General features: G+C 36.1%; 5 protein-coding genes and 1 long non-coding RNA gene across 7 annotated transcripts in view; 3 read left to right on the forward strand and 3 right to left on the reverse strand.

The window, feature by feature from the left end:
* The first annotated feature begins 71 nt into the window (after window positions 1-71).
* On the forward strand, window positions 72-1,685 carry LOC117165707 (putative methyltransferase-like protein 25). Its single transcript, XM_033349038.2, has 4 exons — window positions 72-638; window positions 717-1,068; window positions 1,144-1,241; window positions 1,311-1,685. Exons 1-4 carry the CDS (start codon window positions 72-74, stop codon window positions 1,542-1,544), a joined length of 1,251 nt encoding a protein of 416 aa, XP_033204929.1. The 3' UTR covers window positions 1,545-1,685.
* LOC117165716 (uncharacterized) lies at window positions 1,575-2,943 on the reverse strand. The gene is made up of 3 exons (XM_033349050.2): window positions 2,747-2,943; window positions 1,975-2,673; window positions 1,575-1,892 (listed from the first exon to the last, which is right to left on the reverse strand). Exons 1-3 carry the CDS (start codon window positions 2,807-2,809, stop codon window positions 1,734-1,736), a joined length of 921 nt encoding a protein of 306 aa, XP_033204941.1. The 5' UTR covers window positions 2,810-2,943; the 3' UTR covers window positions 1,575-1,733.
* LOC117166220 (Ornithine aminotransferase precursor) lies at window positions 2,928-11,770 on the forward strand. 2 transcript variants are annotated; one of them, XM_033350005.2, is made up of 11 exons: window positions 2,928-3,254; window positions 3,631-4,102; window positions 4,859-4,973; window positions 5,467-5,771; window positions 6,674-7,004; window positions 7,351-7,734; window positions 9,560-9,929; window positions 10,329-10,633; window positions 10,799-10,999; window positions 11,165-11,390; window positions 11,477-11,770. In XM_033350005.2, the coding sequence occupies exons 3-11, from the start codon at window positions 4,911-4,913 to the stop codon at window positions 11,641-11,643; spliced, it is 2,352 nt and encodes a 783-aa protein (XP_033205896.2). In that variant the 5' UTR covers window positions 2,928-3,254; window positions 3,631-4,102; window positions 4,859-4,910; the 3' UTR covers window positions 11,644-11,770. The 2 variants fall into 2 exon arrangements, with proteins under 2 accessions (XP_033205896.2, XP_033205893.2); XM_033350002.2 differs by lacking the exons at window positions 9,560-9,929; window positions 10,329-10,633; window positions 10,799-10,999; window positions 11,165-11,390; window positions 11,477-11,770 and having other exon boundaries at window positions 3,631-3,850; window positions 3,941-4,102; window positions 7,351-8,506.
* Window positions 8,236-11,282, reverse strand: LOC143303648 (uncharacterized). Its single transcript, XR_013060158.1, has 2 exons — window positions 11,150-11,282; window positions 8,236-11,069 (listed from the first exon to the last, which is right to left on the reverse strand). It is a non-coding gene; the product is annotated as an uncharacterized LOC143303648 (long non-coding RNA).
* A 75-nt stretch (window positions 11,771-11,845) lies between the features above and the next one.
* LOC117166219 (uncharacterized) lies at window positions 11,846-14,705 on the reverse strand. The gene is made up of 3 exons (XM_033350001.2): window positions 14,426-14,705; window positions 14,213-14,338; window positions 11,846-13,807 (listed from the first exon to the last, which is right to left on the reverse strand). The coding sequence occupies exons 1-3, from the start codon at window positions 14,576-14,578 to the stop codon at window positions 12,158-12,160; spliced, it is 1,929 nt and encodes a 642-aa protein (XP_033205892.2). The 5' UTR covers window positions 14,579-14,705; the 3' UTR covers window positions 11,846-12,157.
* A 6,680-nt stretch (window positions 14,706-21,385) lies between these two features.
* The window catches only part of shg (DE-cadherin), a 92,355-nt gene continuing 86,431 nt past the window's right edge, over window positions 21,386-27,309 (forward strand). Inside the window, exon 1 of the mRNA XM_033350339.2 lies at window positions 21,386-21,912. Within this exon, the coding sequence (XP_033206230.1) occupies window positions 21,819-21,912 (94 nt within the window). The 5' untranslated portion in view covers window positions 21,386-21,818. The remainder of the gene's footprint in view (window positions 21,913-27,309) is intronic.

Below are 27,309 nucleotides of genomic sequence, written 5' to 3' on the forward strand. Positions count from 1 at the left end.
AATAAACATTGTTATTTGGACAGAATTTATACCATATTGTACCAAGTTTAAATGTGATAAATATTAAAATCATGTATGATAAACATTTCGATGAAATTATATATTTCATTAACACATATCATAAGTTGGTAAATTGTCATATAGTTGATTTTATTACTGAGAACTTATGGACAACATGTTTACCAGAAGCCTTAAGGTCAGAATTAGAGAAGAACGAACTCAGTTGGATTAGTTGGACAGAAAATGACAATTGTCCTACACTGAATAATTTTATAAAGTTGGCAAAATCTTTATCTTTGCAATCATGCTCTATAGAAACAAATTCAAAAGATTTTTTAAACACATTACCAGATACAAATAATCAGAAGAAATGTATGTGTGAAAATATTAAGATAGAATTTATAAATACAAAAAAGTTGCACGAGGTTGAATCCCTTGGAAACATTATTGGGGAAGTTGCTGCAAGAACAAATAATCTAGTAATAGATGCTGGTGCTGGAAAAGCATATCTGTCAACATTTTTAGCAGAAAATCATAAAGTTCCTGTTCTTGCAATAGATTCTTCACAATTATGTAGTAATGGAGCAATCTGTAGACAAAAAAAATTACGGAAGAAGCTGATACTCTCTCCAATGCTGGTAGTAACAGTGTATTAAATTTTTATAAAATACTGCATTTGAATATATGAACTACAAATAAATTGTACTTTGTTTTAGGTACGCTATGTAGTTGAAGAAATTAATGACAGAACCGATTATATAAAAATGATAAAAGAAAATTTTTCCGATTGGGATATAAATAAAAACCTTATATTAACTGGTTTACATACTTGTGGTTCTCTCACTGACTCAATTATTCGAACATTCTTAGCTACAAAAGACATTAATATTTTATGTATAGTTCCCTGTTGTTACCATTTGACAAATGAAACACTTAATAAAAAAATTAATTTTTCTAGAAATGCTAGAATGTTAGCCCAACAATCTGTTGAAAGAAGTACAAAAAACAAATCTGTATCTTCATCATTGTTCTACAGAGCAATATTACAAGTCATTTTTCATTCCTTGGGTATATTTGTTTTTATATTAATTCAGTTTAAATGTATTTCATATAGTATATACTATTGTTTTTCTTTTTTAATAGGTATTTATAATGCTAGAGTAGGTCGCGGCGGACCATCACACGATTTTCCAAGTTATGCTCAATGGGCATTTTCAAGACTTGGGGTAGATTTGGAGAAGGTATAACAATAACATTATTATAAATATTTTAGTTGAATATTTTTTTTAAGAAAATTTTTGCATCCTTAGATACCATCACAAGAAGCACTGAGAAAAACGTTTCAACTTTACGCACATTTAATGGAGAAGTTTTACATATTTCAAATGTTAAGGATACATGTTGGTCTTGTATTAGAAGCAGCCATTATGTTGGATAGAATAATATTTTTACAGAACAGTAATCAGTGTTCTAAAATTGCGATACTGCGTTTATTTGATCCTATGTTATCTCCAAGACGTTATGGCATTATTGCAGTAAAATAGCGACAGAAAAGAAAGTTATAAACAAAGAAGTATACGACGTGAATACAGAAAACAATTTTATTATGTTTGTTGTAAAGTTTTCTCATACATAATATGATCAATTAAAAAATATTACATTCATCAGTAAAAAATTATTTGTTATGAGGTTTAATTATATTATTATAACCATAAATCTTGTATCAATGAAAATTATGTGTCATCTGTTTCGGCAGATTGAAGGTAATCCATAACAGACGAAAATCCTTCTCCTTTAACAATAGGGGCTAAAATTCCAGTTGGGGGTAAACCACTTCTTGTTCTACATATACTGCAGTTACATAAATCACGGCAAGGTGGACAAGCCCAATTCTGCAAAATTTTTGCACCAAAATAAATAATTATGAAACAAAAATAAAAAATAAATATATATATGTATAAATATATGGCATACAGGATCTTTTAATGCATCAAAGGCACTTTCGCCATATCGTCCTTTTAAGCAAGGTCCACAAAATTGCCCTCTAAGTCCAATACATTCTCCCGAACGACATACAGTCTTTGTATCTAATGTTTTCTGCCTGCACTGATGACAGCATGTTCCATTAATTTTACAATACTGCTTCGAAGTACTTTTGGTTGCAATATTATCTAGCATTTCATCCGTAATTTCATCGACGGACGGTATGTTATTTGGGTCATAAGGAGCTCTGTTTACATTGTATATTCGCTTTTTAGTTATATCATACAAATCATCACTGCTCCCATCGTCACTGCTGATAGATCGTTGCTCTTCCTCTTCATCTACATCGCACACTCCCACCTTCATTAAATCGATCGATCGTTGAAATGGCTTCGCCCATGGAAATAGAACTTGGAGTTTAGGTTTATTGCTTTTAAGGTTAATTATACCATTCTCTTTCTCTTCTTCTTCACATTGGGAGATATTCCTTGATCTACTTCTAGTATTATACTTCTTACGAAATTCGTGCTTTACATATTTCATTCTAACACGATCGTTCTTAGAATGAGAAATAGTTTTACGTCTTTTTTTAGGTGGTTCGTTTTCTGAATTCTCGGTATCATTGTGTATTTTTTTCAGTTCTTTTATCTCGTTCGTTTGTTCTTTTAACTCTTTGAAAAATTCGGCAAACTGCAACGTTGAATACAAATAAACACACCGAATAATTATAGGTTAGAAATTTAAATCAAACAAAAGTACTTACGATAGCGTTTCTTTCGGCTATGTTTCTTTTTCGTAAATTGTCGTAATCATCGTTTTCGTCCATATTAAAAATTTAATCTTCAAGTAATGTATACTCACGATAATAGTATATTTTTTACATAAAAGAATAGAATCAAAAACAAACACAATACTCGTGTTTAAATCGTTCCACTGGCTCCAAAAATAATCATGGCGAATTGGACAGTTGGACTGTTTTGGCGGGTAAAACCGACAGGACATCTATATAAGTATACACTATAAGTTGCGAGAATTATGTATATATGCATAGTGCATGTATTAATTGAAATATATTACATTAGAGAATTATTAGGGATTTGAGATTACTGAATTACGATTACGAACATATGTAAGAGTATACCATATATGTATTTTTAGTGTCTTCCACTCGAACACATTATAATCTATCTTTTATTAACAAATAATTGATGTTTCGAGAAAAAGGCATTTGTTGGATACATCGAGCAAGGGAGCAAGGACGAACATTTACGGTAATACGTACAACGTTATTGTATATTATGTACTAATCACATACTATCTGTAATGTTCAATTGTATATGTATCATCAATGTTTGCATTCAGTAGCTAACAGGACAGAGTATTCGATAAACTATCGTTATCATACCAAACTATTGTACTATAACTAACTATAGTTGTATATAGTCATAAATATCTTTCCATCATTCATCGTTACTTGATTAAAAGCAAGAAGAAGGATAAGTAATAGTTTTTAGTATCGTGTTTATCGTATATTGAAATGGTTTTTATTCATCATTCAGATTATACTATCTACTATAACATTCATAATACTCGATGTAATTACTGTAATTATTGAATCGTTTGTAAAATATGATCGAAATATTACAGAATCGCTTTGTACCGAAACGAACTGTGATCCGATGTTACTTGGTGAAAGTATATCAGCTTATTATATTTACTTTCGAATACAAATAGTCGAGAATTTTGGATTTGAACAAGACGAGCTGCTTTCATCGCTGATAGGCTGTATAATTATATCATTTTTCTTATCTCTGATACGAAGAGCTGGCGTGACGCGAGCGTACGTACGATGCGATGGAGAGAAATAGTAAGCCGCGCAACAAGGCTAGCCACGTCAAGGTGTATCTTTTAGAATTTGACAATCTGGGAAAAACCTAACGCAAACCAATTGTTACAGATTAGAGAGCGAAAGAAAGAGATAGGGAGGGAGGGTATTGGTTTGAAGCAGATTCGAGCACAGAAGGAAAAGTAGTTTCGAATAGTCGGTCGTTGTATTCATCGATTACTGGTAGCGACGCGTAGATCCCGCTAATACGAGCGATCACCGGTTCCTATAAAGGTAAAGATCTACCTATAATTCAAACAAACATTCCGTTGATAGCCTGTTTTGCCGCGCCGATAACACAATGCAATCGTGATAATTTTTCTGGCAAATATTAATATCCTTGCTGATAATGTTACCTTTTTTATTCTCTCATACTTAAGAAAAACCATACAGCTTGAAATCACCTTCTTAAGTGATTATGTAGAGATGACAATGCGTGGCTGTCCGCGCATCTGTTGTTAAATTCGTGTGTTTTTCGAGAATATGCAGTTTAATGCTATTCTACGTTGTTTTGTAATGTAAAAATCACAGGAGAAAAGCACGATAAATCACATTTCTTGTTTCTTGCAGAAGAGCAATTTCTAAATTCTGGACACACTGTTTTTTAATCCTGTATTACATAAATTATCTGTCTACTTAATTTTGAATGTATTTTTGGTCACGTTAAATTATCTTCAGAAATTAATTAAAAGATAATATGGATATAGTATATTTATATCAAAGACATAATTAAATATAATACAATATAATGTATATGTCACGCATATATAATGTAAGGATAATTTTTGTTTTTCTACATACTTTCATATTAACTATTTTCATTAAGGGATTGTTCCTATTAACTCTGGCGCGATTCTCCAATTTTTTATGTCTCAATCCCGCTTCTGTTCCAATTGGAAAAACCTTTTAATTAATTACGAAAATATGCTATATGTTTTTGTCCTGATATATCTATGTACGTAACATCGATTTTTTTAAATCAAATTTTAGATTAACGCGAGATCTGGATTATACGGTTGTCCGTATAAAATATATAAACACGATGTTCAGAAAAGTCGGCATGATATCTAAAAGAAAGGGATATCTTTTGAATCTGGTCAATCAGGTAATAAGCAGCATTAAATCTGATAGATGGTTTACCAAACAATATGCAAATGGGCTCGTAAATGACTCTTGTCAAATTCTTTAATTTTTTAAGCAATAACCGAGATTCACAACATGATAGAATCAGTATTATGAAAGTACAATCAGATCTATCATACGTCTGATAACTATAAAACCAGTAGACTCTGATTTATCGTAGAATGAAGATTAACCGCGTGGAGGAACGTAATCCTTATCATGGTTCCACGATTTCATGATTTAATTAGACAAAGCTTTTCTACGATATGATCACAGATACGCTTACAGCGATTAAGTAATTATGCAAAATGATGAATATTTTGTACAAAAGATCGAGACGCGTTGAACAGAAATTAAGGACGTAGAGTATTCTTATAGCATTCTTCCACTTTTCTGAAAAAGGCGCAGACTAGCCTCGTTTTCGTTAGGAGCCCTTCAATTTTGCAAAATTGTCTACATTTTAACTCCGATCGCAGGCCGAGAAAAATCATCGAACTATAACGTCACAAGAAATTTTCGAACGCGAATCAAAATACGGTGCTCACAATTATCATCCGCTGCCTGTTGCGTTATGCAAAGCGGAAGGAGTTTTCATGTGGGACGTCGAAGGCAAACGTTACTATGATTTTCTGAGTGCCTACTCTGCCGTTAATCAAGGCCATTGCCATCCAAGAATTTACAAGGCTTTGGTCGAACAAGCGAAGGTTTTGACATTAACTTCGCGGGCTTTTTACTCGGATGCATTGGGAGAATTCGAAGAATATATTACGAAACTTTTCGGGTGAGTAAGACTACTGTGTGATTACGTTCCTCTTGCCACTCCTTTTATTTGTTCATTTGCACCTTTTGTACAAGTTGTGATAATGCGTTCTCACATGCGTTTACACAACGTCTGTTCTCGCATCTGGCATCAGATAATCGACATATCTTCCTATAATATAGCGATTGTGGAAGGGGAACGAAAATGTAATGTGCGCTAGAATTCCAATTATATTGCCGCTCATAAATGTACGGAATGTTGATAGAAAATTGATAACGGACTGATGGTTAAAATTAATACATATGTATTATCTTTTTATCGAACCAGCAACTAATAAATTTTAAATATTCGTTTGAAAATTGACTGACGGTATATTAAAAAATCATCGATATATCTACTGGTCTCAAATATTACTGCTTAAATTAACCAGCACATAAATGAAGAAAAAGCCTTTCTTATCTGATATGTATTGTAGAAACAATTTAAATAGTTTGGAGATAGTAACATCTATAGATGACAATATTTCATTGTATATCCATTGATTATTATTCAAATGTCGTGTCATATCGTGTTTCTGTAATTAAATTATATCCTACCAAGAATAAGCAAATGTTCAGATACTTTTGACAGTGTATCTGAATTCCATTCGTTAAAATGGAATTTTGTTTAATACCCCATCGAGCGAATTTTTACCGAGCGAATCCACTTATGCATCTGGATGTGAATACTTTCGAACACTTCGAACTACATCGAATACTTTCAAGCAGTATTATACCTATACGAATGAGTTCAGATAAATCAAGGTCTACTATATGTATGTAAGAAATGTCTACTAACATAGTAAAGTATAAATGAAATTTCGTTTCCCGTGTATCTTTAATAATCGATATCATAAATAACGGAATGGAATATCAAATGTTTAGGTACGATAAATGGCTTCCGATGAACACAGGAGTAGAAGGCGGCGAAACCGCTTGTAAGTTGGCACGCAGATGGGGTTACACGTGCAAAGGTATACCGCAGTATCAAGCGAAGATCGTTTTCGCGGAAGGCAATTTTTGGGGCAGAACGATGAGCGCGATATCCTCAAGCACGGATCCAACTAGTTACAGTGGGTTCGGTCCATTTATGCCTGGATTCGAGCTCGTTCCATACGACGATCTTACGGCGCTTCAACAGGTTTTAGCCGATCCTCAGGTTTGTGCTTTCATGGTGGAACCTATTCAAGGCGAAGCTGGCGTCGTCGTACCGAAGGTATCGTAACTCTCGTTTAATTATCAAAAAATAAAATATTAATTGCACCATTCGGATCAATGTGATTTATACAGTAGAACCTCGCTTATTCGAACCGATCAAGATACGCGCTAATAATTTTGATTTATTATAACATTTATTATAACACATTTTTTATTTTACACGCGAGAGTAATCTTAAAATTCAGTACGTTGTCTTTTATTTGCTACTGGCACCAAACAACTAGATATCGTTCCATTCGCTTCGTTATTTCGTTTCAAAATGTTGCTTATTATAATATTAAGACGTTGCTTGTCTTAATAACTGTCTTTATACAATTTCGTTAACTTGTATATTGTTTCTTAAGGACGGCTATCTGAAGGGTGTGAGAGAATTATGTACGAAGCATAACGTTTTATGGATCGCCGACGAGGTGCAAACTGGTTTGGCAAGGACAGGAAAACGATTGGCGGTAGATCACGAAAATGTAAAACCAGACATTTTGATTCTTGGAAAGGCTCTGTCCGGTGGTTTCTATCCAGTTTCTGGTGTATTCGCCAACGATTCTGTGATGTTAACTATAAAGCCTGGCGAACACGGCTCGACTTACGGTGGCAACCCTCTAGGATGTAGAGTCGCTCTTGAAGCGCTTCGCGTGCTCGAGGAAGAAAAACTAGCGGAAAATGCTGAAAGGCTCGGACATATTCTCAGGAACGAGCTTGGAAAATTACCAAAGGATGTGGTTACTCTTGTTCGTGGAAAGGGTTTACTTAACGCTATTGTTATCAAAAAAGACATCGATGCCATGGATGTATGCTTGAAATTGAAAGAGGAGGGTTTACTCGCGAAACCAACGCACGGTCATATAATCAGATTGGCACCGCCGTTGGTCATCACGGAATCGCAAATAAGAGAATGCATCGATATCATTTCTCGAGTTATTTCTCGATACGTTAATTAACACCATACATTCTACGTACTTGGAAAATCCGCCTCGATCCCGTTTCCCGTTCTAATTTCTGAAAGATGTTAATAAAGTCACATTTTATTCTTTTTCTCTTTCCTCGTTTCATAGAAAGTAACAGTGAACTAACTTTCACCACTATGCGATCACTATTCTCGGCCGTCTACATAATTCAGATAGACTGCGGATCGACGAAGCTAAACACGGTAAAATTGAGCCAAGAACATGTACCGAAAGCTGTCGAAGCTGTTATCTTCCGTATGCACCGCATGTACAGAGGAAAAAATATTGCCCGATTAGTTATATACTGGTTATTAATAGCTATACGTGATACGGTTCTATCCTGTACTGTCACGAGATCAGTGTTTGTTCCGACGCTTGTCAGACATCGAATACTGGCTCAAACTCGCGATAATATCGCGCTTGAACATTGTAGGTCAATATTGGCAATCGCTTGTTTTATGATACAGTCGCATTTGTCATACGTAATTAATTTCCTATCGGATGTCGACTCGTAAGACTTTAGAAAGAACGGTAAATAAACGGAAACGAAAAAGAATGCCACGACATATATTTTTTTTATCAAATGATCCTCCTCTTATACAAACTTCGTAATCCTTGTTATTGGTAATTGTACATATTATGAGTATAATTGTTGTTCTCGATTCGTTTCGCGCTTGCGAAAGAATCGTAAAACAAACGAGAGAAAGAAGAGATGGTACGTTAGCGTTTATTATTTCTCACTAGAAGTGTGCAAGTACATTGCCATCCAGAAGTATACGGACAGTTTCAAATTATTGCAAATATATAAAATTTACGTTAATTTATTTTTTTTACTAGAACTTATTCTAAACTCTTCAATCAAATTTTGATCTATGACCTTATCCCAGATAACCATATACAGTTAGTAGATATTGATTAAAACGATAGAAAATATTAAACAGTATAAATAAAAGAGCGATCATTGAAAGTGGATGAAAATTGTTCCTGCAGAGACGTCTGTTTAGTTTAGTTTTTGTGACTTTAAAATTCAATGTTGGAATCGATTGAAACATGTTTGTAGCTACGTTCTAAAAGTTTATGTAGATTTTACGAGGTATCAACCATTCATTACGGATGAACTAAATCGATACAGATACATTTCTTGTCTGAATTTAAATTTAGCAGAACATTTGATCGCAGTTATGACAAAAGGCAAAGAATTAACAGTTGGGAGACGTTCTTTAATAACAGATTTACCACTCGACAGTAACGTGCATCTCCTCAGATACATCGTTTCACGATCAGATTATTGTGATATATGTTGTTTGCAGTTTCTCATTTGATTTAGCGTGGTGGCGCCGTAATAAACGATGCCCCTCATTATCAGATACGAGTTCTTCAGTTACGCTACAGCATTTATTCTAAATCCCACCGACATATGTATCAATTATATACAAAAACATCCCGAGTAAATAAGCAGTACACATCACCCCTACTCTTTCTTGTTCTCCTGATATAAATGTAAGACAGCCTCTGAAATTAAACACAGTGGCAAGAGATTCTTTTCTTCGAACGATTCCACGAATCTAAATTAACCGCGGTACTATAATTTGAAATCTTTAAAATGCAGCCGATCACAAGATCACGAATCTTCGGTTTAACGAAAGAAGTAGAGCTGAAGAGATTCCTGAGTTCGCAAGAGTTGATTGATCGTGATAATATGTATGGTGGTAGACATTTTAAGCCACTTCCGGTAGTTCTTGCAAGAGGCGAAGGCGTTTATTTGTGGGACGTCGAAGGGAAACGATATCTCGATTTTTTGGCGGGTTTCTCAACAGTGAATCAAGGTCATTGTCATCCACGTTTGGTGAAAGTAATGAGAGAACAAGTGGGAAAGCTCGCTCACACGTCTAGAGCTTTTTATTCGGAGCCTCACGGTGCACTAGGAGAATATCTGTCGAAGCTTCTGGGGTGGGACAAATTCTTGCCGATGAATACTGGTACGAAAAAAAAAAAAAACGAAATACATTCAAAGATGGAGAAATTAGATAGAAAAGAACAGAAGGCGTGTTAAAAGTAATGAGCATCCGGACACTTTGATCGATTTATAGTAATTATACAGTACAGTAATCTGAATTTGACTAATGTGTACAAATCAATAATGAACTAATAGTTAGAAGCGATGTTTTCTATCTTTTTATAGAGTATATAACAGAGTATATACGCTTAAGTAAGTTACTTATTAAAATATGTAACAATTATATCAATATGTAACAAATATATGAAAACGTGTTTCCTCAAAAGTAATCCTGTGTTCGGATACTTGCGTATACTTGTCAATGGAAAATCAGAATTTAGAAGCGCAAAATACGTAGACGCGTCTATGTGTTGCATTACAGGAGTCGAAGCAGGTGATACTGCCATTAAGGTTGCTAGGCGTTGGGCTTACAGAGTAAAGAAGATACCTCCGGAACAAGCAACCGTGGTCTTCGCAAAAGGGAACTTCTGGGGACGTTCTATAGCCGCGCTGTCTGCATCTACGGATTCAAATTGTTACACCGATTTCGGACCTTACGTTCCTCGCTTCGACAAAGTACCGTACAACGACCTCAACGCTTTAGAAGAAAAATTTAAGCAGGATCCAACTGTTTGCGCGTACATGATGGAACCAATTCAAGGAGAAGCGGGTGTCATAATACCGAATGTATGTTATTTTCATCTTCCATCAGACTTGAATAGACAAATGGTCGAATAGATAACAGACAGATATAATACGCATTTTGGGTCGTATAGATCCGTGAAGAATAGTTTCAGTAATTGGAGTTCCATTTCTCGTCTTTCCAAATCCTAAACTTTCATTTCGACGTAGGATGGCTACTTGAAAGGTGTACGAGACCTGTGCAACAAATACAATGTGTTATGGATCGCTGACGAAGTACAAACTGGTTTATGCAGAACGGGCAAACGATTGGCGGTAGATCACGAAAATCAACGGCCGGATATTCTCGTGCTAGGAAAGGCATTGTCTGGCGGATTGTATCCTGTTTCCGGTATTTTAGCGGACGAACAGGTAAACATAACTGCAGTGGAAACAATAGCAGCACGTTATTGATCCTTTCAAGACCGAATTCTTATTTAACCTGTGAGAAAAATGGTTTTTCAATTAATTATTAGCAATAGAAACACATTTTTTCTAATGTTACGTCAATTTAAGTCAAACCTGCTATTTCCTTAGATAATAATGTGCCTAGAAACTGGATCTCACGGTAGCACTTTCGGTGGAAGTCCGCTTGGTAACAGAGTCGCTATAGAAGCAGTTAAAATTTTAGAGGAAGAAAGTCTTGCGGAGAATGCGAGTAAGCTTGGGGAAATTCTACGGAAAGAATTAGGAAAACTTCCGAAAGACATAGCGGTAGAATTTAGAGGTCGAGGTTTATTGGCTGGTTTAGTAATTAATAAAGGTATTGACTCAAGTCCGCGATAATATCCTGCAATAATATATTGTACGTTTACTTTGCTGCTTGTTACATTTTGTAATATCTTCCAGACTTCGCCGAAGGATGGGATATCTGTTTAAGATTGAAAGAAGCAGGCTTGTTGTCGAGACCTGCTCATGGTCAAATATTAAGGATATCGCCACCACTTACTATCACGAAAGAACAACTCGAAGAAGGTCTCGATATACTCACCACTGTCCTCAGAAATTACAAATAAATTAGTTATCATTACACGGATAACTCTTCTATAATACGAGAGCTACCCTATAGTACGAGGAAAATGTCGTGTTATAAAAATCGCATTATGCGAGACGCAAATTATACACAAAAAGTGAATTTATTTTCTAAAAATGATTCCTTTAATTATTCTTTCGAAGAATCTTTTAAAAATATTATGATAATAATTTTTTTAAAAAAGATTTCTTTTAAATCTCTAAAAAATTAATATTTTATTCATTGCTTTTTTCATTGCTTAAAAAAGCAATAAGTTTATACATATATCTACAACTCGCAATGAAAAATCGTATCTCAATTACTTTCTACTAATATTATCTATCGTAATACAATGTTTACCTGTACCTCTTTCAGAATGTACAAATATTAAATATCTTCAGTCGTTTAAAACGGAGAAAATTAATCATTGAAAATAGTATAAAATACTTATATACATGGAATTGTATATTTTTAAGATGATGTATCTATGTACATATAAAAAGACGTGTACACATCGGTTAAGTATGCGAATCGTGCCTTTTCAAGTGCCTCGTGAGACTAAACGCTTGAGAGAACAACTGATTACACTGATGACATTTATATGACTTTGTACCATTGTGTAAAATCAGATGTCTCTTCAAATGATTCGCAAGTTTGAATCGTTTCCCGCACAATCGACACTGATGTTGTCTAACAGTAGTATGGGATGCTTCATGATTCTTCAAGTGACTTGACTGCGAGAACCGCTTTCCACACGCTTTACATTCGAATGGTTTTACCTTCGTGTGAATTCTCATATGTTCGGCGAGATTGCCTTTTTGAACAAAACATTTGTTACAGTACTCGCACTTATGCGGTTTGGCTGCTTTATGCGTTCTCAAATGAATCTTTAAATTATAATTTCGACTGAATGTCTTGTCGCATATTTCGCATCGCATCAGACCTTTCCCTGTGTGAAGTCGTTCGTGAGCTTTCAGATTTTTCAATAAACGGAATCTCTTCTTGCAGCTGACGCATTCGAAAGCTTTGTTCTCCTCGTTTCTCCCGTTGCTATTGCCGCTTCGTCTGTGTGTTTTTAAATGTTCCTGCAGGTAAGAAGGATATGCAAATATTTTATCACACATTTTACACGGGTGTACATTGGTTTTCGTGTGTAATCGCATATGAGCGTTTAGTTTGCTCTTCGATGAGTAACCTTTCACGCAATTGGGACACTTGAAAGGTTGCTGACCAGAGTGCGAGAATCGGTGCGTTAACAATTTAGATTTTTGAGAAAACGACTTGGAGCATACGTCGCATTTGTACTTTTTCGTCTGTAGCTGTTGCACATTTTCAGAATGTTCGCTCTCGATCTGCTGTTTGCTGTAATTAAGATTCGAAGAGCACGATTGATATCTATCGATACTCTCTCTGTTGTCCGTACGTTCGAGACTTTTCGCAAATCTTACACCGCGATAGACAGCTATATTATATGTATCTGAATCAGACATCGCTGTGTTTCTTACACGAGGGCTACCCTCTCGAACTTCGTCTCCCAAATCCATATTTTCTGGAAATTCCAAGTTTTGTATTTCGTTATTATCGTTCGTCGTTGACCTATGATAAGATAAGTTTTGGATAGTATTCCCGACGGAATTAATCGACCTCTCGTAACTCAAGTTTTGAGGAATTTGATTTGAATTCTCGCAGATATCTATATGCTCGTTATCGCAGGGCACTTCTATGCTTTCCGAGTTGTGGGTGATACTATGACTTATTAATTGTGTTCTATTGGTGAACGTGCGATTGCACAAAGAACAATGTAGCGCGCAAGCAGCTCGGCTAGGGTTTTCCCCGTTCGTTGGTATCATTTGCATCACGTTTGACCTAATCAATGGAGACAATTGCGTGTGTTGAATGCTCTCGTTGGTTAAATTAGAGCTCAGGTGACCAAAGTTAAGATTGAAGTATGGATTTTGTGATTCTACTATGTGCATATGTTGCATAGGTATATCGTCTTGGACAAAAGGTAAATGTGATCTGTTGTGGGCACAGAGCTCTTGGTAGGTCATAAATACTGCTCCACATTCTATACATTTCAAAGTCTTATGGGAATTTTGAACAGGCATGAAACCCTGATTTTGTTGATATAATTTGTAACCTGCTGCGTATGAAGCCAGACCAGAAACCTATGAATATCGATACATTTGCATTTTGCAAAAGTTCACGTTCCTTTTACAAACAAGGCACATACGTGCACTGATGAAGCGATCAGCTTTTCTTCTAAAATCTCGTGTAAAGTAAAAACATATTTCTTTATTTAATTTTTTCAATCACATGGGAATAATAAATTATGGATTGTAGATTTTCTAATTTTGGTATTACTTGAAAGAGCTGCTACAATAAAGTTTGAAATTCACTGAAATGCCAAGTTAAATTATGATGTGCTATGGTAAATTGAAAAATATGTGTTTTAATACACGTATACAGAACCATTCCCATCGGAAGCTATGCTATTGGCATGCTTATACATGGTTTTATAAGAAAATCTGATCTTTGTCAATACTTCTATTCATTGTTTTAAATTTGATTACCTTTAAAACTGCTTGTCTTAACGCTCTGTCAGCTGCACGACATTGTTCCCTGTATAATAGAGCAGATTCCGCTCTGGTTACACAACGGTCGCACATTTTTTCTGGAAGACCATCGCCCTGCCATACCTAATGAAATACGCATTTCAGACGCAACAAAATCAAATTTCGTATTCGTGGTAATCAAAAAATTGCGAATTTGAAAATGTTTATTACTTCGAGACAGGAGAGAGATCGCAATTTAGCAGCGAGAGACGACTCAGCCGGTCCCACGAACAAACAAACCATTTTGTCGCCATCCTCTCTTAGACAAGTACGGCATAATTTACCAATATTTTCGCTGTCAATTTCTTTCGTAACGATGAACATTATTATACTTTGACAGCTAACCTCAAAAGTTGATTTAAACACAGACGAGACACAGAGTAGACATGATATGCAACGCTATTTCGTGTTTCATGTTTTGGCGGTTACGGTTACCTGCCTACCTTACCATTTTCATATCACACGCTACCTTATCGATTCAATATAGCAGCGGCTCTAGTAGCGGTTTAAATTAAAATTAAAGTCTTCTATGAAATTATAACCAAGATATAGAAAAGATATTTTATAATCATAAAACAAGTATAGAATTTTATACTGACACATAGGTTTATGAATTTATGAATACAATTTATGAATAATTCAAACAAATAAATTACGCTCGATGAAAAGAGTAAAAGGACCGACGAAAGGAACGAAGAGAGTAACAAAAACCTATTTCTGTGAATAAATATATCGATCAGATACATCGATCTTCATAAATACACTAAAACTAAGGCCATTTATTCTGTACTTAATTATTTTAAGATTTTAAGATTTTGTTAAGAGGTTAAGATTTTGTTTTAGCGTTTTCAGGCCGCGCCATCTATTCAGTGATTTGTCAGTAAGTAATAGATGTCGCCAAACGATCAAAATAGTTTTTACCTGGTACGTACGTATTATTTTACAGACAGGATCGTTTACCGAGATCTTGTGGTTAATGCCGCGCCGTTATTGAATGTTATAAATTGTATAAAATCGCTATAATTGAAAAGTGTAGAATATAATCTATGTAGATTTTAATATAACCTATTGTAGAAATGGGAACGTTAAACTTTATGATAAAGTTTAAATTCTATTTGTACACAATCGACAACTTCTTCTAAATGAATTGGAATAAGCTGGTTGCACGGAAAGGAAGAAGTTTACGTGTACGATATTGCATCGGAATCCGAGTAGGCAATGATTTGAAAAGTTTCGATAAAAGTAGACGGAGAGGAAAACGACGCCGGATCGATTGTACAATCGTGTGTGATTTCCGTTCAAAGCCGTCCAAAGCAATCAATGGAACACGTCGATGGCGAATACAGAGAGTCAACTCTACTTCGTTGTTCTTGCTAGAAGAAAATCTAATATTTCGTTCTCATGCTTGTCTGTCGTAAACTATGTGTACGTGCTACAAAACAAAAGAATTTTCATAGGCATCGATCACAATCTACCGCGTACCCTATCGAATATTTTTCTTTCCGGTTTGCTTGTTCTTTCCCTACCTGACATCTTTCTATTCAGTTTTTAACCCATCCTTCTTTCTTTAACCTATTACGGGCCAACGTTGTATTAACGTAACACTTAATTTATAATTTCTTTTTAGTTAATTCACATTTTGATTACGAAAATATCATCTTCGCTGCTATCTTTTTTCTTTCATTTAGATTCAATATCTTCGATTATTTAATGGGCCATTTTCTAATACATATTTTTTACATAATGTTTAGGCACTTTCAAATTGATGCAAATATATAAAATACAGTTCAAATTAAGCTCTTTAACCTAATCTGATCTTATTTCAGGCGACCATACACAATTTATAGACATTGGTAAAACAATAGTTGATATTAATTAGTCTAAATGGTGAAACAATCGAAAGTGGCTGAAAATTGAGTCTGTATAGACATCCGAGTTCAGTGATCCTAAATGCATCTGTTCCATATTGGGACTTTAGAACGAAATAAATGTGTATTTTAGCTACCTTCTAAAGTGCATATAGTCCTTATGGAGATTTTAACTGTCAGCCGTTTATCGCAGTTAAACGTGGAATTACAAAGTTCCATAAGAATTAAAGTTTGTTTCCAACTATGTTCTAAAAGTTTATATAAATTGTACCACGTGTCAATCATCCGTTACTGACACACATGGAACAAGAGCGATACAGGTACTTTCCTTGATTTAATTTAAATTTAACAGAGAATTTTGATCGCCAGTTATAGCGTATAGCAAAGAATTAACAATAGCGAAATATTCCTCTATCGTAGCGTTGAAGATATAATAAAAATATCTTTTTGATCGAATTGCACTAATTGTAGGTGTTCAAATACTTGTGTACCATAGAGTATATACCTCACTAGAGACGAAAGGATTAAGGAAGTCCGCTTTGCTGTGTTTACTATATATATAATTCCGACGAAAAGGTAGAGTAGCAGATTTCACAGCAGTTGGAATTGTGGCAAATATTTCCGTAATTTGCTTTTCGGATTACCCCTTCCGATGATTTCAATCCTCGTCCATTAATTCTATCGTTAACGAAACGCGCGATTTAATTACCTACATTGGCCTGATAGAAATTCGATAAATAATATTACCACTGATGAAATATAGCCAATTAAATAAATAACATGGCATCGCGGTGCGGCGTAACGCGATCATAGAAACTTTACGATATAGGTGATCACAACATGACGCAATGAAATCAACAATTTATGGATAAGTAGATGCTTATTACTCGTACATTGTATTCATCAAGGGGATCTTTAACACGGTAAACTACATTCTGGTACCCATATTTTTAGAATGCGATATTCTTCCGTTTGCTTTCGTTTCATTGACGAAGATAATTAGAAATCTTTTCATTTATAATTTTCTAATTACATTAAATCACAATTAAGCAAATGTTCAAATTTTTGTCTGTATTTCTGTCCGAAATTGGAAGAGGAAAGGCAGTTTGGCGAGAAACGGACGAAATACAAGGTAAACGAGTAAACTGATATGTTAAAAGCTGTTAAAAAGTTTACGCGCGTAATTGTAACGAGATCCATTAATGATCGGTTTTTTCTATCTCCTCACGACCACCTACGACCTACGCTTTGATCTTTGCGCAACTAATAACAGTCGAGGACACCAAGAAATGAACCGCGAATTGGATAACAAAGCTCTTATCGAGCTGGATGAATTCATGTTTCATGCTCCTATGTAAACGGGAAGGAAACGAGATCAGAAACAGGCCAATTAACAATTGCAGTTACAGATTCTAGAATTCCATGCACAGCCTACAACTGATTAGTCCGATAATTTCGTTTCGTTGCCTGATCTGATGTTACAAGTTGTTTGGTGCCCCTTTGGCCCAGCTGAAAAGCTAACTGTGCAATACATAGGCGAAGATTGTTTCACGGTAGCTAGTGAAAAATAGCTTTTGGAGAAAGCGAGAGGTTCGTCGAGCTTTGATTAGTCATGTCCTTTGGGAATACGAGCAACAATAGGTTTACGGGTCGACAAACTCGGCATATCCACTGTCTATCGATTAACAGTAGAATAATCAAAATTGGTGATAGATGCAACACTGTCGTCATGCGAATAATTATCATCGATCATACTTTCGAAATACGACAATGAACGTTTAGCGTAGTTTCTTCCCTTTATGCTTCCTGTGTTTTTTCACTTGTAGTTCTTGTGTAGTGATATATACATAAATAATAAATATATGAAGAAGTAGTAAAATATATTATTGCTATGTCTTTTAATAGACAACTTAGATCTATAGCCTGATGATTCTGTAAGAAGTTAGTGAGTGTTGCTTCTAATTACTAATTTATCATTAATTTGTACATTTTGGTAAAATTCACATATTGTTATTACAAATCGCCCAAAGTGCCTGGATAACTATATGTATAAGCGTTAGTGTATGTACGTATGTACATTCAGTTCAATTGGTTTTCAGGTTGGAACCGATGAATCTTCTAGATTGCTTTATGCCTTATTACTCTCTATGCGAAAAGGTGTGGCCCATTATAGGCCAGCTAAAGAGCACTCTTAATGTTTTCTGCAAATCATTTCTTACGATCCAGCATTACGGTAGATGGGAAATTAGCTTGCTTCGATCGTGAGGGGAATATTGATTTTCTCGTTTGCGTAGGAATGTTATACCGATACGTATGCAGATAAAAATTGCGCAAGAGAGATGTTCCTGCTCTCAGAGCATTTCCATTAGTAAACTATATATGTATTTATGCGCTTAACATGGCGTTGGTTGACAACAATTTTAAAACTGCATCCCTGTGTAAAACAAGAAGGTTGATTTAACGTGCTTTTCTCTTGTAGTCTGCATATGCAAAAATATTCAAAGTAAAGCACTTGTTATGAGTCATATTAGGTCATCTCGTAACTAATGCAGCTTCTCTTCAAAGCTGAACTTAAAGCAATGAATGTCGCTATTATTGCAGTTTTAGCAAACTGAAATAAGAAAGTTAAGAAAAATATGAAGGATTGTTGAAAATTTGTTAAAATCCAACATTGATCAAGTAGCAAGTAATTTTTAATTTTCACCCAGTATATGAGAAATGGTCACGTTACTTGTGGAATGATCTAATATTTAAAGCGTAACAAAATAAATTTAATTTACGTTCTACATTTAATGTAAAACAAATTAAAATTCTATTTCTTTAGTTCTCCTGATAAAAATACGAACGTGCATAAAACCTGGCAGTCACAAATTTCTTTTTTTACAAACGCATTAACTTTCCGAAAATCAGTATTCAACAAAAATCATAAGCAAAAAGAGAATAATAGTAGCCAATATTTTATGGTCTGTGCTCTCGCTTACGTATCGATGCGTAGGTAATATTACAGAGAAAAAAGAACTCGCGAAACTATCGAGTTGCAGCATCGAACAATTATGATTCACACCTCGTGACATTCTTACACTTTTCCAACTGAAATGACGTGGCAGCATTTTTTTATCGAGGAATTTCCGTGAATAAAGGCAACATCCGGACAATCTTGCACAATAATTTATTAACTATATTATATAATATCAGTGAATGAATAAGATACAAGGTATAAGTTATGAACTTCCTTTTTACAATTTCACAATTTTTTATCAAATAGGATAATCGAATGATTCGAAATTTGTAAAATTTCATTTTCATTTTTCTTTATCAACAAACTGTTTATTGCTATTCAAAGTATTTATTAATATTGATAAACTTATTCTAGTTATGTATACGAGGAAACTTGTTAATGCTAATACCTTATAAATTGTGACTTGTGAAATTTCATGAATAATATTAGTTTAATTGTACAAGTGAGCGTGGAAGAATAGAAATGTGATGTTTGAGGAGTATTTAGCTTCCTCGAGGCGAATCTGTACTCCAAGTAAGAATCAACCGTGCGACCGTCATTGCGCGACGTGGGAATGCAAAAGTAGATAAGAATGATACCGAGACTACCTCTTGTTAGCTCTCGAATCGTTACGAAGCTCAACTATACGAGATAACCTCACCTTTGTAGCAAGAGTATAAGAATATGGCAGTGGATGTGACACGAGGAGTTTAAAATCAGACACCGAAGCGTGGACACTTGTAAAGCTATATTTCATTTACAACTTTTTTCGTGCCAATTTGCGTTATTACTTTTGACTACTCTTTAATAGATTGTGATTATGCAAGGGAACCCTAAAGATATCTCTAATATCCTTTCTGTTCTTATTTCTTCTCTCACATTGATTCCACAATTTCAAAAAATTTGAATATTATGACTAACTATCTTTTCTCAAATCATTGAAATTCTTTCGAACGTTCGATTTGTACCTGTAGTGGATTTGCAAAGCGGATGTCAACTGTTATTGTAAATACATTTTGTATATTCCGTAATACACGTGTAGGTTGTTTACCTTGTTTTTCATTTATAATTATGTCACATTTTCGTATTATGTATTTCACTGTTTCGTCTTTAATAGATTAACTTTGCCGCAGTTCTTGATTTTTTCATGTACCAACCTCACTTTATACACAGCTCAAAAAGAGATTTGTAGTATTTTAAGAATATCTTCAGCGTAAAAGTCAAATAAAAAGTCATGCATATCAGACAATAACAATTCTTTTACGTTTTCCTTAAATTTGAAATGTTTCCTAACGATAGAAAAATATGATTAGGTTAGGGTTAAACTTACGATTAGTGAACTGAAGTTATTTGAGATGCTCTGGAACGATATTTCCTACGAAGTACTTCGTGCTTGAGAATTTGACAATCAATATCGATATTTACTTACATCGATTCGATTCGATTCAACGTTCTCCGCTTTTCATTGATTTTTATCGCCTTTTTCTATCCGTCATACACCACATAGCGTTCGATGGCCACGTTCGCGGCAACAGGTAGATAACTGTACAAATACGAAGCGCCGAATTTCTTCGAAAAATTCGGTAATTATCGAGTAATTGTATTATCTCATCTAGGTATAACAACCTGACGATTCATTTAGGAATGATGCAATGCTGTATTTCCAGAAATGTATTTCAAAGAGTTGTTCCATTTCGGTCAAGCGCAAAATGCAATTAAACAGAACAAAAGGTAAATAAAATAAAAGATAAAGAAGCACACAAAGGGAACGGAAGAAATAATAATACACTAGAATACCATAGTGAGCTCCACTAATTTCTTCAACGTAAATGTACAGCGAATACAATTATGAATTTCTAACATTTTACTATACCCAAGATACTTACATTTCGTGTCACAAGTATTACGTTAAATCGCATTTTCAATAAATCTATGTATACAAATGGAAATGGAGCAAAAAATAAGAAAAAGTAAAAGCACGAGGTTCGACGAATCGTCTATTCGTTCCTGGAAGATCAACAAGTAGTTAGCAAGTGGTGGGGGAAGGTCTGTTTGTATGCTGGCGATGGGATTGGTAATGCGGGGTCGGAGGAGAGGGGCTTGATCAGCGGCGAGTCGGCACGAACTATGGACTAGCGGGGAGGTAGGGAAACACGGGAGAGGGGAATTGTTAAAGTGGGGAAGGGGCGCGAATGGTAGGGACGGTATTCGGGGCAGGCGAGCAGGCAAGGAAGCAAGCAAGCAAGCAGGCAGGCAGGCAGGAGGCAGGCAGGCAGCGAGTAAGCTGGAAAGCACAGGGTACCGCGAACGAATCGCGCGTCCTCGTCGTTCAGTCGGGTAGGCGCGTTTCTGCGGCGTCGGTCTTCCGAGGGTAGCGTTCGCTGGTGTTGTCTTTTGGTTTATCGTTTGTTCCTTCGAGTGCAGTGTGTAACGGGTGTTTTGTTCACCGTGTGACGCGAAGAAACGCAGAGAGGGAGGAGGGGGAAAAGGAAACTAAGGATCATGAGAACCATGTGCACCCGTAGTGATGTACTTTAGCGATCGTTGAAAGTTTTCAACGATCAAGGAAAGGAATTCGTATTGGTGATAAACGTACAAGATAGACAAGACGAAAAAGGAGCGACAGTGTGGTTGCTCCGGCCGGGACATCCAGCCAGGAAGCCAAGGGAAAGGACCAACGAGAGAGGAAAAGGGAAACATGTCGCGACAGCATGCTAGCAGGCACGTTATACGGGCCTGGGCGAGGCCTCCGCATCTTTTGCTGTCGTTCCTGCTTCTTTATGGAGCTCTCGGTGAGTAGATCGTGTCTTTCAAAGACTATTATCGTGATGCTTTTCTACCTGTATATACGTGCGTGCTCGTACACGCTTGTGTGTGTACACGCAAGAGCGTTTGTGAGTGTAGTACTCGCATGTGTCGAGAAAACGAGAACGGTGCGTGTGTTTATAACGTTTTGTCCTGCAGCGCATGCGCGGTTATTCGTAGTCCGTCGACGAGGCCAGCCGTGCAATAGGGTGGGGGGAACTGGGGCCTTAGGCCGCGTTCATAAGATAAGTATATCTCTGAGAGGCCTCTCGACGCTTAGAAATAACGTACGAATCGGTATGCGTTTTCTATCCCAATCTCTCGTTTTCTTTCAATAGAGACTACTCGATTAATATAATAATTTCGAAATGTTCAGGGCAAGTCAGGTGAATGTATCTAGATATCAATCTTCTCGTACAGTTTTATCCACCGACAGGTTTAGTTAACGAAAGGAATGTCTGGGAACGTGATAAGATGTTGTCGGTTCGCATCGAACGCTCGAACCATGTCTTCTTTCCACTTTCGTAACGCAAAACCAGTAGCAAGGTTCTGTTTTTCTTGGTTGGAGATATCGGGTAGCAAGGTATAGCGTCGACCGATACGAAATGCGTACCCTGAGAAAACTGAGGGAACCAAGTTACACTCGTAGCGATACTTTGATAGAAAGGGTGCGCCTTTGCCCGTGAGAAGCTTCCAATATTTCCTCAACTTCTTTTTTTTCCTTTTACTACTTTGCGTTCTTTTCAATGAACAACATCCACATATCACAAGATCGTAAATTTATAACTCTATCGTTTAACAAATCGAAATAACACAATAAGCAAAGAAATAGGATTTTCGACGAATCGATCTCCTGTCGATACGTTATTGCGTGTGACGATGAGACGAGTGGGGAGGTATAATTGAATTTAATTGTAGCAGTGGGAGGAAGCGGAGATGAGACGGAACGCAAATTCTTTCTATCGAGGTCCATTGAAAGAAGCTGATCGCCAGGTCGAGAGAAACACGTTAGCTTTTTATTAAGTTTAATCGATGCTAGATTCGTTTGAACGTGAGACGTCGGGTTGCGCGGCGGCAATCAGGGTCGCGTTCCATTTCGCCGACTTGGCCGCATAAGGATTCGGTTGGAGGAGATTCGAGAGAGGCCTTCGAGGAACCTTACTCGGCGTAATCTTAAACCACTGCCAACCGATTTCAAAGTGCTCTCTTGGTACATTCCTCGGATTTTTCCCTCCTTACCCTGCCCCTTCCATCTCTCTCCTCTCCTCTCCTCTCGTCACCATCTCCTTGTCCCCGTCTGTCAACCCTCTTCTTCTCCTCCCCCACACTTTCTCGCTCTAACGTTTCTGCTCTTTTCCTTCTCACGAAAGAATGCAGCTTAAGCTGCAGCAGTAACAGCAACGTCGTCGCGCGCGCCACGCAGTATGGCTTCTCTCTTTTTTCTTCCTCTCTTGTTTCCCTACCAGTCCATTTTTTTCCGCCTTTGTTGTTCGAGATTCTCAAACACCGTCGTGGACCGTGAACCGAAGTAAACAAGTCGATTCGGATTATGCAAAATGTCAAACGACAAAAACTGATTCGTGAATTACCGACACCGTTGACGCTACCAACGATACCAACCACCGATGCTACCAACCTGTACAGCTTTCACTTTTCCTGTTATTCTTTAGCTTTAAGTTTTCGCTGTGCTACTCTAGGAACTAAAAGCACTTTGCTATGCTTGTAGAAGAGGCACGTTTTCACAAAATATAATATATTATATATCGATAAATTATAGCAATATATATTATATAGCAATCGATTCTTTTAATGCGTACATTACGAAAATGTCAAAATTATTCTGCGATAGATTATTGTTATTAAAATATTTTATTATAAAAATATTCGTATTTTTCAACGATGACTGATAGATATGTATTGATTGCATTCTAGCCAATGAAATATCATACGAAGATCGCAAGAGAAAAATATGATAAATTACAGTTTAAAATTCAATATGTGTCATTCAATTTTACATTTATTCAACTTTGGTATTAAATATATATCTTCGTCGTTGTCCCGAACATTTCGAAAATATTGATGTAACACTATGCCACTGGTTTATTATGAAACTTTGTAAACGTATAATCCACATCCAAATCCAATTTCTAAAAGGATTTGTCACATTTTTTCTGTGTATACTTCATATTAAAATACCTACGTAATTCGATATAATAATCGATTCCATTCGTTATTATCAAGGAACGCGCTAATAGTTTTATATCCAATAAAAATAAACAAGGGAAATGGAGTTTAGTCGATTTAGATCAATTTCTGGCCAACAAAGGTAGAACGAGATAATTTTCGACGAGTCGATTTTTTCTAATATCTTTAATGCTTGAATTTGAAAATAAATATAATATGAATATTACTTCGAATAATCCAAAATTGATTATCAATAGCGTTTTTTCCTATTAAATTAGATAGAAATTAGATACAAACATGTTGGTTAATTTTAGAATTTTTCATTGTTTATTTTCCCAAGATTTTTCTACTCGTTACAGCGAATTGATTGATGTGTAATGTATTACATTTCGTAGAACGTGGCTTTGTTAAAAATATGCTATTTTTATACATAGATCGTAGCAGTGTTTGCTAATAAAAAATATCTAAACATTTATATATTTGAGGTTAGGTTGGGGTCAGGTCCAAACTAAATATGAGCTACGTCCGAATAATCGAATAACAATGTTTTTATCTGACAGACAATTTATTTTGGTCTATCTTATAAAGATCAATATTAAATAGAATAAAAAACGTAACGCTTTATTTCAATTTCTATTCTTATTTCTCCACCTTTCTTACGAGCGATTGTCCCCAAATTTTCCATCAATCAATTGTCTTGTCACTCGGCGTTTTGATAATTGACCCCCTTCTATATAATTGCTTAATTAATGAAATATAATAGAATTTATTCAAGTGCTTTTACCAAATGATTGTTCTATATTTCTAAAAGCTTATATATATATAAATATACTTACTTATTACGTATACTCTCTTCATAATGAAAGATTTAAGCGTTATTTATAAATTCCCTTTTATTTTCCTATCTATTTTCATTGATTTGTCCGTACGATGCTTCAATTCCGACTTAGTATCGTTTTGATTGCGATTGTATCGAAGTGAGTTCGAAACGGCGCGGGATTTAAATTGGAAAACGTACATAAATATTACATTCGGAATTTGTACTACGCTAGCTTCTATCGAGTTCCGTTTCGTTCGAGCCTCTGTTCGCCCGAAGGAAGTCTGCGTAAAAACGAGTACTTTAAAGAACGTAGTTTCCTTATTTTGTTCTGTCATAGAAGCGCTTTTAAACTAGGTTGAGATTACGTAATGAAAATCCCGCCTTCGACTATCGGGCCTATCTAACTGACGAAACGGGTTCGCCTGTGTTTTGCATATGTACGTCGCTCTGTGTTCGTACCTTTGCGTTGAAAATCATCGTGTGACGTTTGTACGAAGGAGAATAAGAAGCATTTTAGCTTGAGAAAATTGGCGATTTTCTGAAGAAACTCTGCCAAAGAAGGGAAGGGAATTTAGCAATGTAAATAGGCAAAGAATCACGCGATTCGAATGTAACTCTCGGTAGTAGTCGGTTCAGCGAGTTCAGTCGATTAGATTCGAATCTTCTGAGATTCGTTCATCCTCGACGCATTGGATGGGGAGCCAAATTTTGTCACTGGTCATCCAGTATGACCGAGATTCCTTTCTCTCGATACTTTAAAATGACCGCTGAGTCCACACTGGTGTCCCAGAAAAAATCATTTGTCGTCGATTACTGAAAAGAAGGACCAGTCACTGATGGAAATTACTCGAGCAACTACTCTGCCTGTAACGTGTTAACTGTTAAAACGTTGACTGCAGATGACGCCAACGTGGCGTCACCCGTCTCCGGGATCAACCGGGCTATGACACTACCATATAGTCATCCGCGCTCAATGACTCAACATGTTACCGTGAGCACTAGAGATATCTAGATAATAGTGTTCGTAGCTATTTGAACAATGTTCACGAACATGTACAACATGGTCAATTGCCGGGGAACAGTAAGCAAACAATTAATAAACGGGCAAAAAAAATTGTTCGCGAACAGCAGCGTAAAGACGCACCTGTGCGGACTAATAGCGCCAAACAACAATTTTATTTTTAGTTGGTAAATTAAGAAGGATAGGTTTTTGACTGAAAATAATATATTTGAACGGCAAATGAATGGCTAAGGATGCAGGGTAAAAGGAAATAACTTGCAAGGAGCAACGTGATCGGCGAAGAAAGGACCGGCTGTTCCATGGTACACGAGGAACAATAAAGATGTAGAGAGAAACGAGGAGCATGGGGGGAGGAAGAAGGACGCAGGATCACGGTTGGAAGGAAGGAAAGAAAGGGAGCGAGGACAGCAAGCAAAGAGGAGAGAATCGAGAGGACAAAGAGCGGTGCGTCGGGGTCGCCGGCCGTTTCTCGTAGGTGTACAGCTTGTACAGGGAACCACCGAGCTTTAGCGATCGCCCACTAAATTTTTTAGCGAATCTCCAATTCCTTCGCATCGACGATTCAGATTATAAGGTATCAAAGGAGATTATCGTACGCGCGGAGACACGTGGAAAATGTACGATAAAATTTGTTCACGAGAGATGTTTCGTTTCCGATCAGAATAAGGCAGAAAGTTGATCGTAGGCGCGTACCAGGCCAATTCTTACCTAAACGTATTGGTACTGCATTTTCTTGAAAATGGAGGTACAGAGCGTACGTTGTCTCGCTGTGTACATAGAACAAGAGTTTCAGTTTCATGGAATCGCGAAACCTTAAATTTTTCATTTCTGCAATCCACCGAATATTGTTATAGTATATATAATAGCGTATTTGCGTATAAATTACGTGGCTATAAAATATATAACCAAATATGTGTATAAAATGTTCGTATCAAATATACTTATAAAATGTTCGTAGGAAAAAGTTATATGGAACTTCGGCATAGTCCAATGTGTACTATATCTCATGTACAGCATGTACACGCATATACAGTAGTATTCGTAAAAACTCTAGATTCTCTATTTTTCGGAAATTGCTCTCCGAAGACATAGCTATCGTAACGTAAGTTGCAAATAAATTTTTTTTTAAGACTTTTTTAAAGATTTCGATCGAAGACTCGTCTATGTTTTCGTTTATAAAGCGTCTAATTATTGCGCGTACTATACGACTAGATTTCTATTCTGGAAACTTAAAAATCAACGTAAAACCGATTTTGCGATTATGGAGAACATAAGAAGCAAGATGAGATCGAAGAGACTATTTCTTGGCGCGTATTTCCAATCGAAAAATTTCTTAATCGCAGCCTAGTCACCGCTGCG

The sequence above is a fragment of the Bombus vancouverensis genome, chromosome 15, assembly GCF_051014615.1.
Source record: "Bombus vancouverensis nearcticus chromosome 15, iyBomVanc1_principal, whole genome shotgun sequence".
Lineage (NCBI taxonomy): Eukaryota > Metazoa > Arthropoda > Insecta > Hymenoptera > Apidae > Bombus > Bombus vancouverensis.

Excerpts from the sequence above, each read along its gene's own strand:
- LOC117165707 (XM_033349038.2), top strand. The coding sequence starts at position 72 with ATGTATGATAAACATTTCGATGAAATTATATATTTCATTAACACATAT. Across the intron at positions 1,069-1,143 it reads AGTCATTTTTCATTCCTTGG|GTATTTATAATGCTAGAGTA; the intron begins GTATATTTGTTT and ends CTTTTTTAATAG. Across the intron at positions 1,242-1,310 it reads TTGGGGTAGATTTGGAGAAG|ATACCATCACAAGAAGCACT; the intron begins GTATAACAATAA and ends TTGCATCCTTAG.
- LOC117165716 (XM_033349050.2), bottom strand. The coding sequence starts at position 2,809 with ATGGACGAAAACGATGATTACGACAATTTACGAAAAAGAAACATAGCC. Across the intron at positions 2,674-2,746 it reads TAGCCGAAAGAAACGCTATC|TTTGCCGAATTTTTCAAAGA; the intron begins GTAAGTACTTTT and ends TCAACGTTGCAG. Across the intron at positions 1,893-1,974 it reads TTGATGCATTAAAAGATCCT|AATTGGGCTTGTCCACCTTG; the intron begins GTATGCCATATA and ends AAAATTTTGCAG.
- LOC117166220 (XM_033350005.2), top strand. The coding sequence starts at position 4,911 with ATGTTCAGAAAAGTCGGCATGATATCTAAAAGAAAGGGATATCTTTTG. Across the intron at positions 7,005-7,350 it reads CTGGCGTCGTCGTACCGAAG|GACGGCTATCTGAAGGGTGT; the intron begins GTATCGTAACTC and ends TTGTTTCTTAAG. Across the intron at positions 11,391-11,476 it reads TGGTTTAGTAATTAATAAAG|ACTTCGCCGAAGGATGGGAT; the intron begins GTATTGACTCAA and ends AATATCTTCCAG.
- LOC117166219 (XM_033350001.2), bottom strand. The coding sequence starts at position 14,578 with ATGTTCATCGTTACGAAAGAAATTGACAGCGAAAATATTGGTAAATTA. Across the intron at positions 14,339-14,425 it reads GATCTCTCTCCTGTCTCGAA|GTATGGCAGGGCGATGGTCT; the intron begins GTAATAAACATT and ends GTATTTCATTAG. Across the intron at positions 13,808-14,212 it reads TAAGACAAGCAGTTTTAAAG|GTTTCTGGTCTGGCTTCATA; the intron begins GTAATCAAATTT and ends CGATATTCATAG.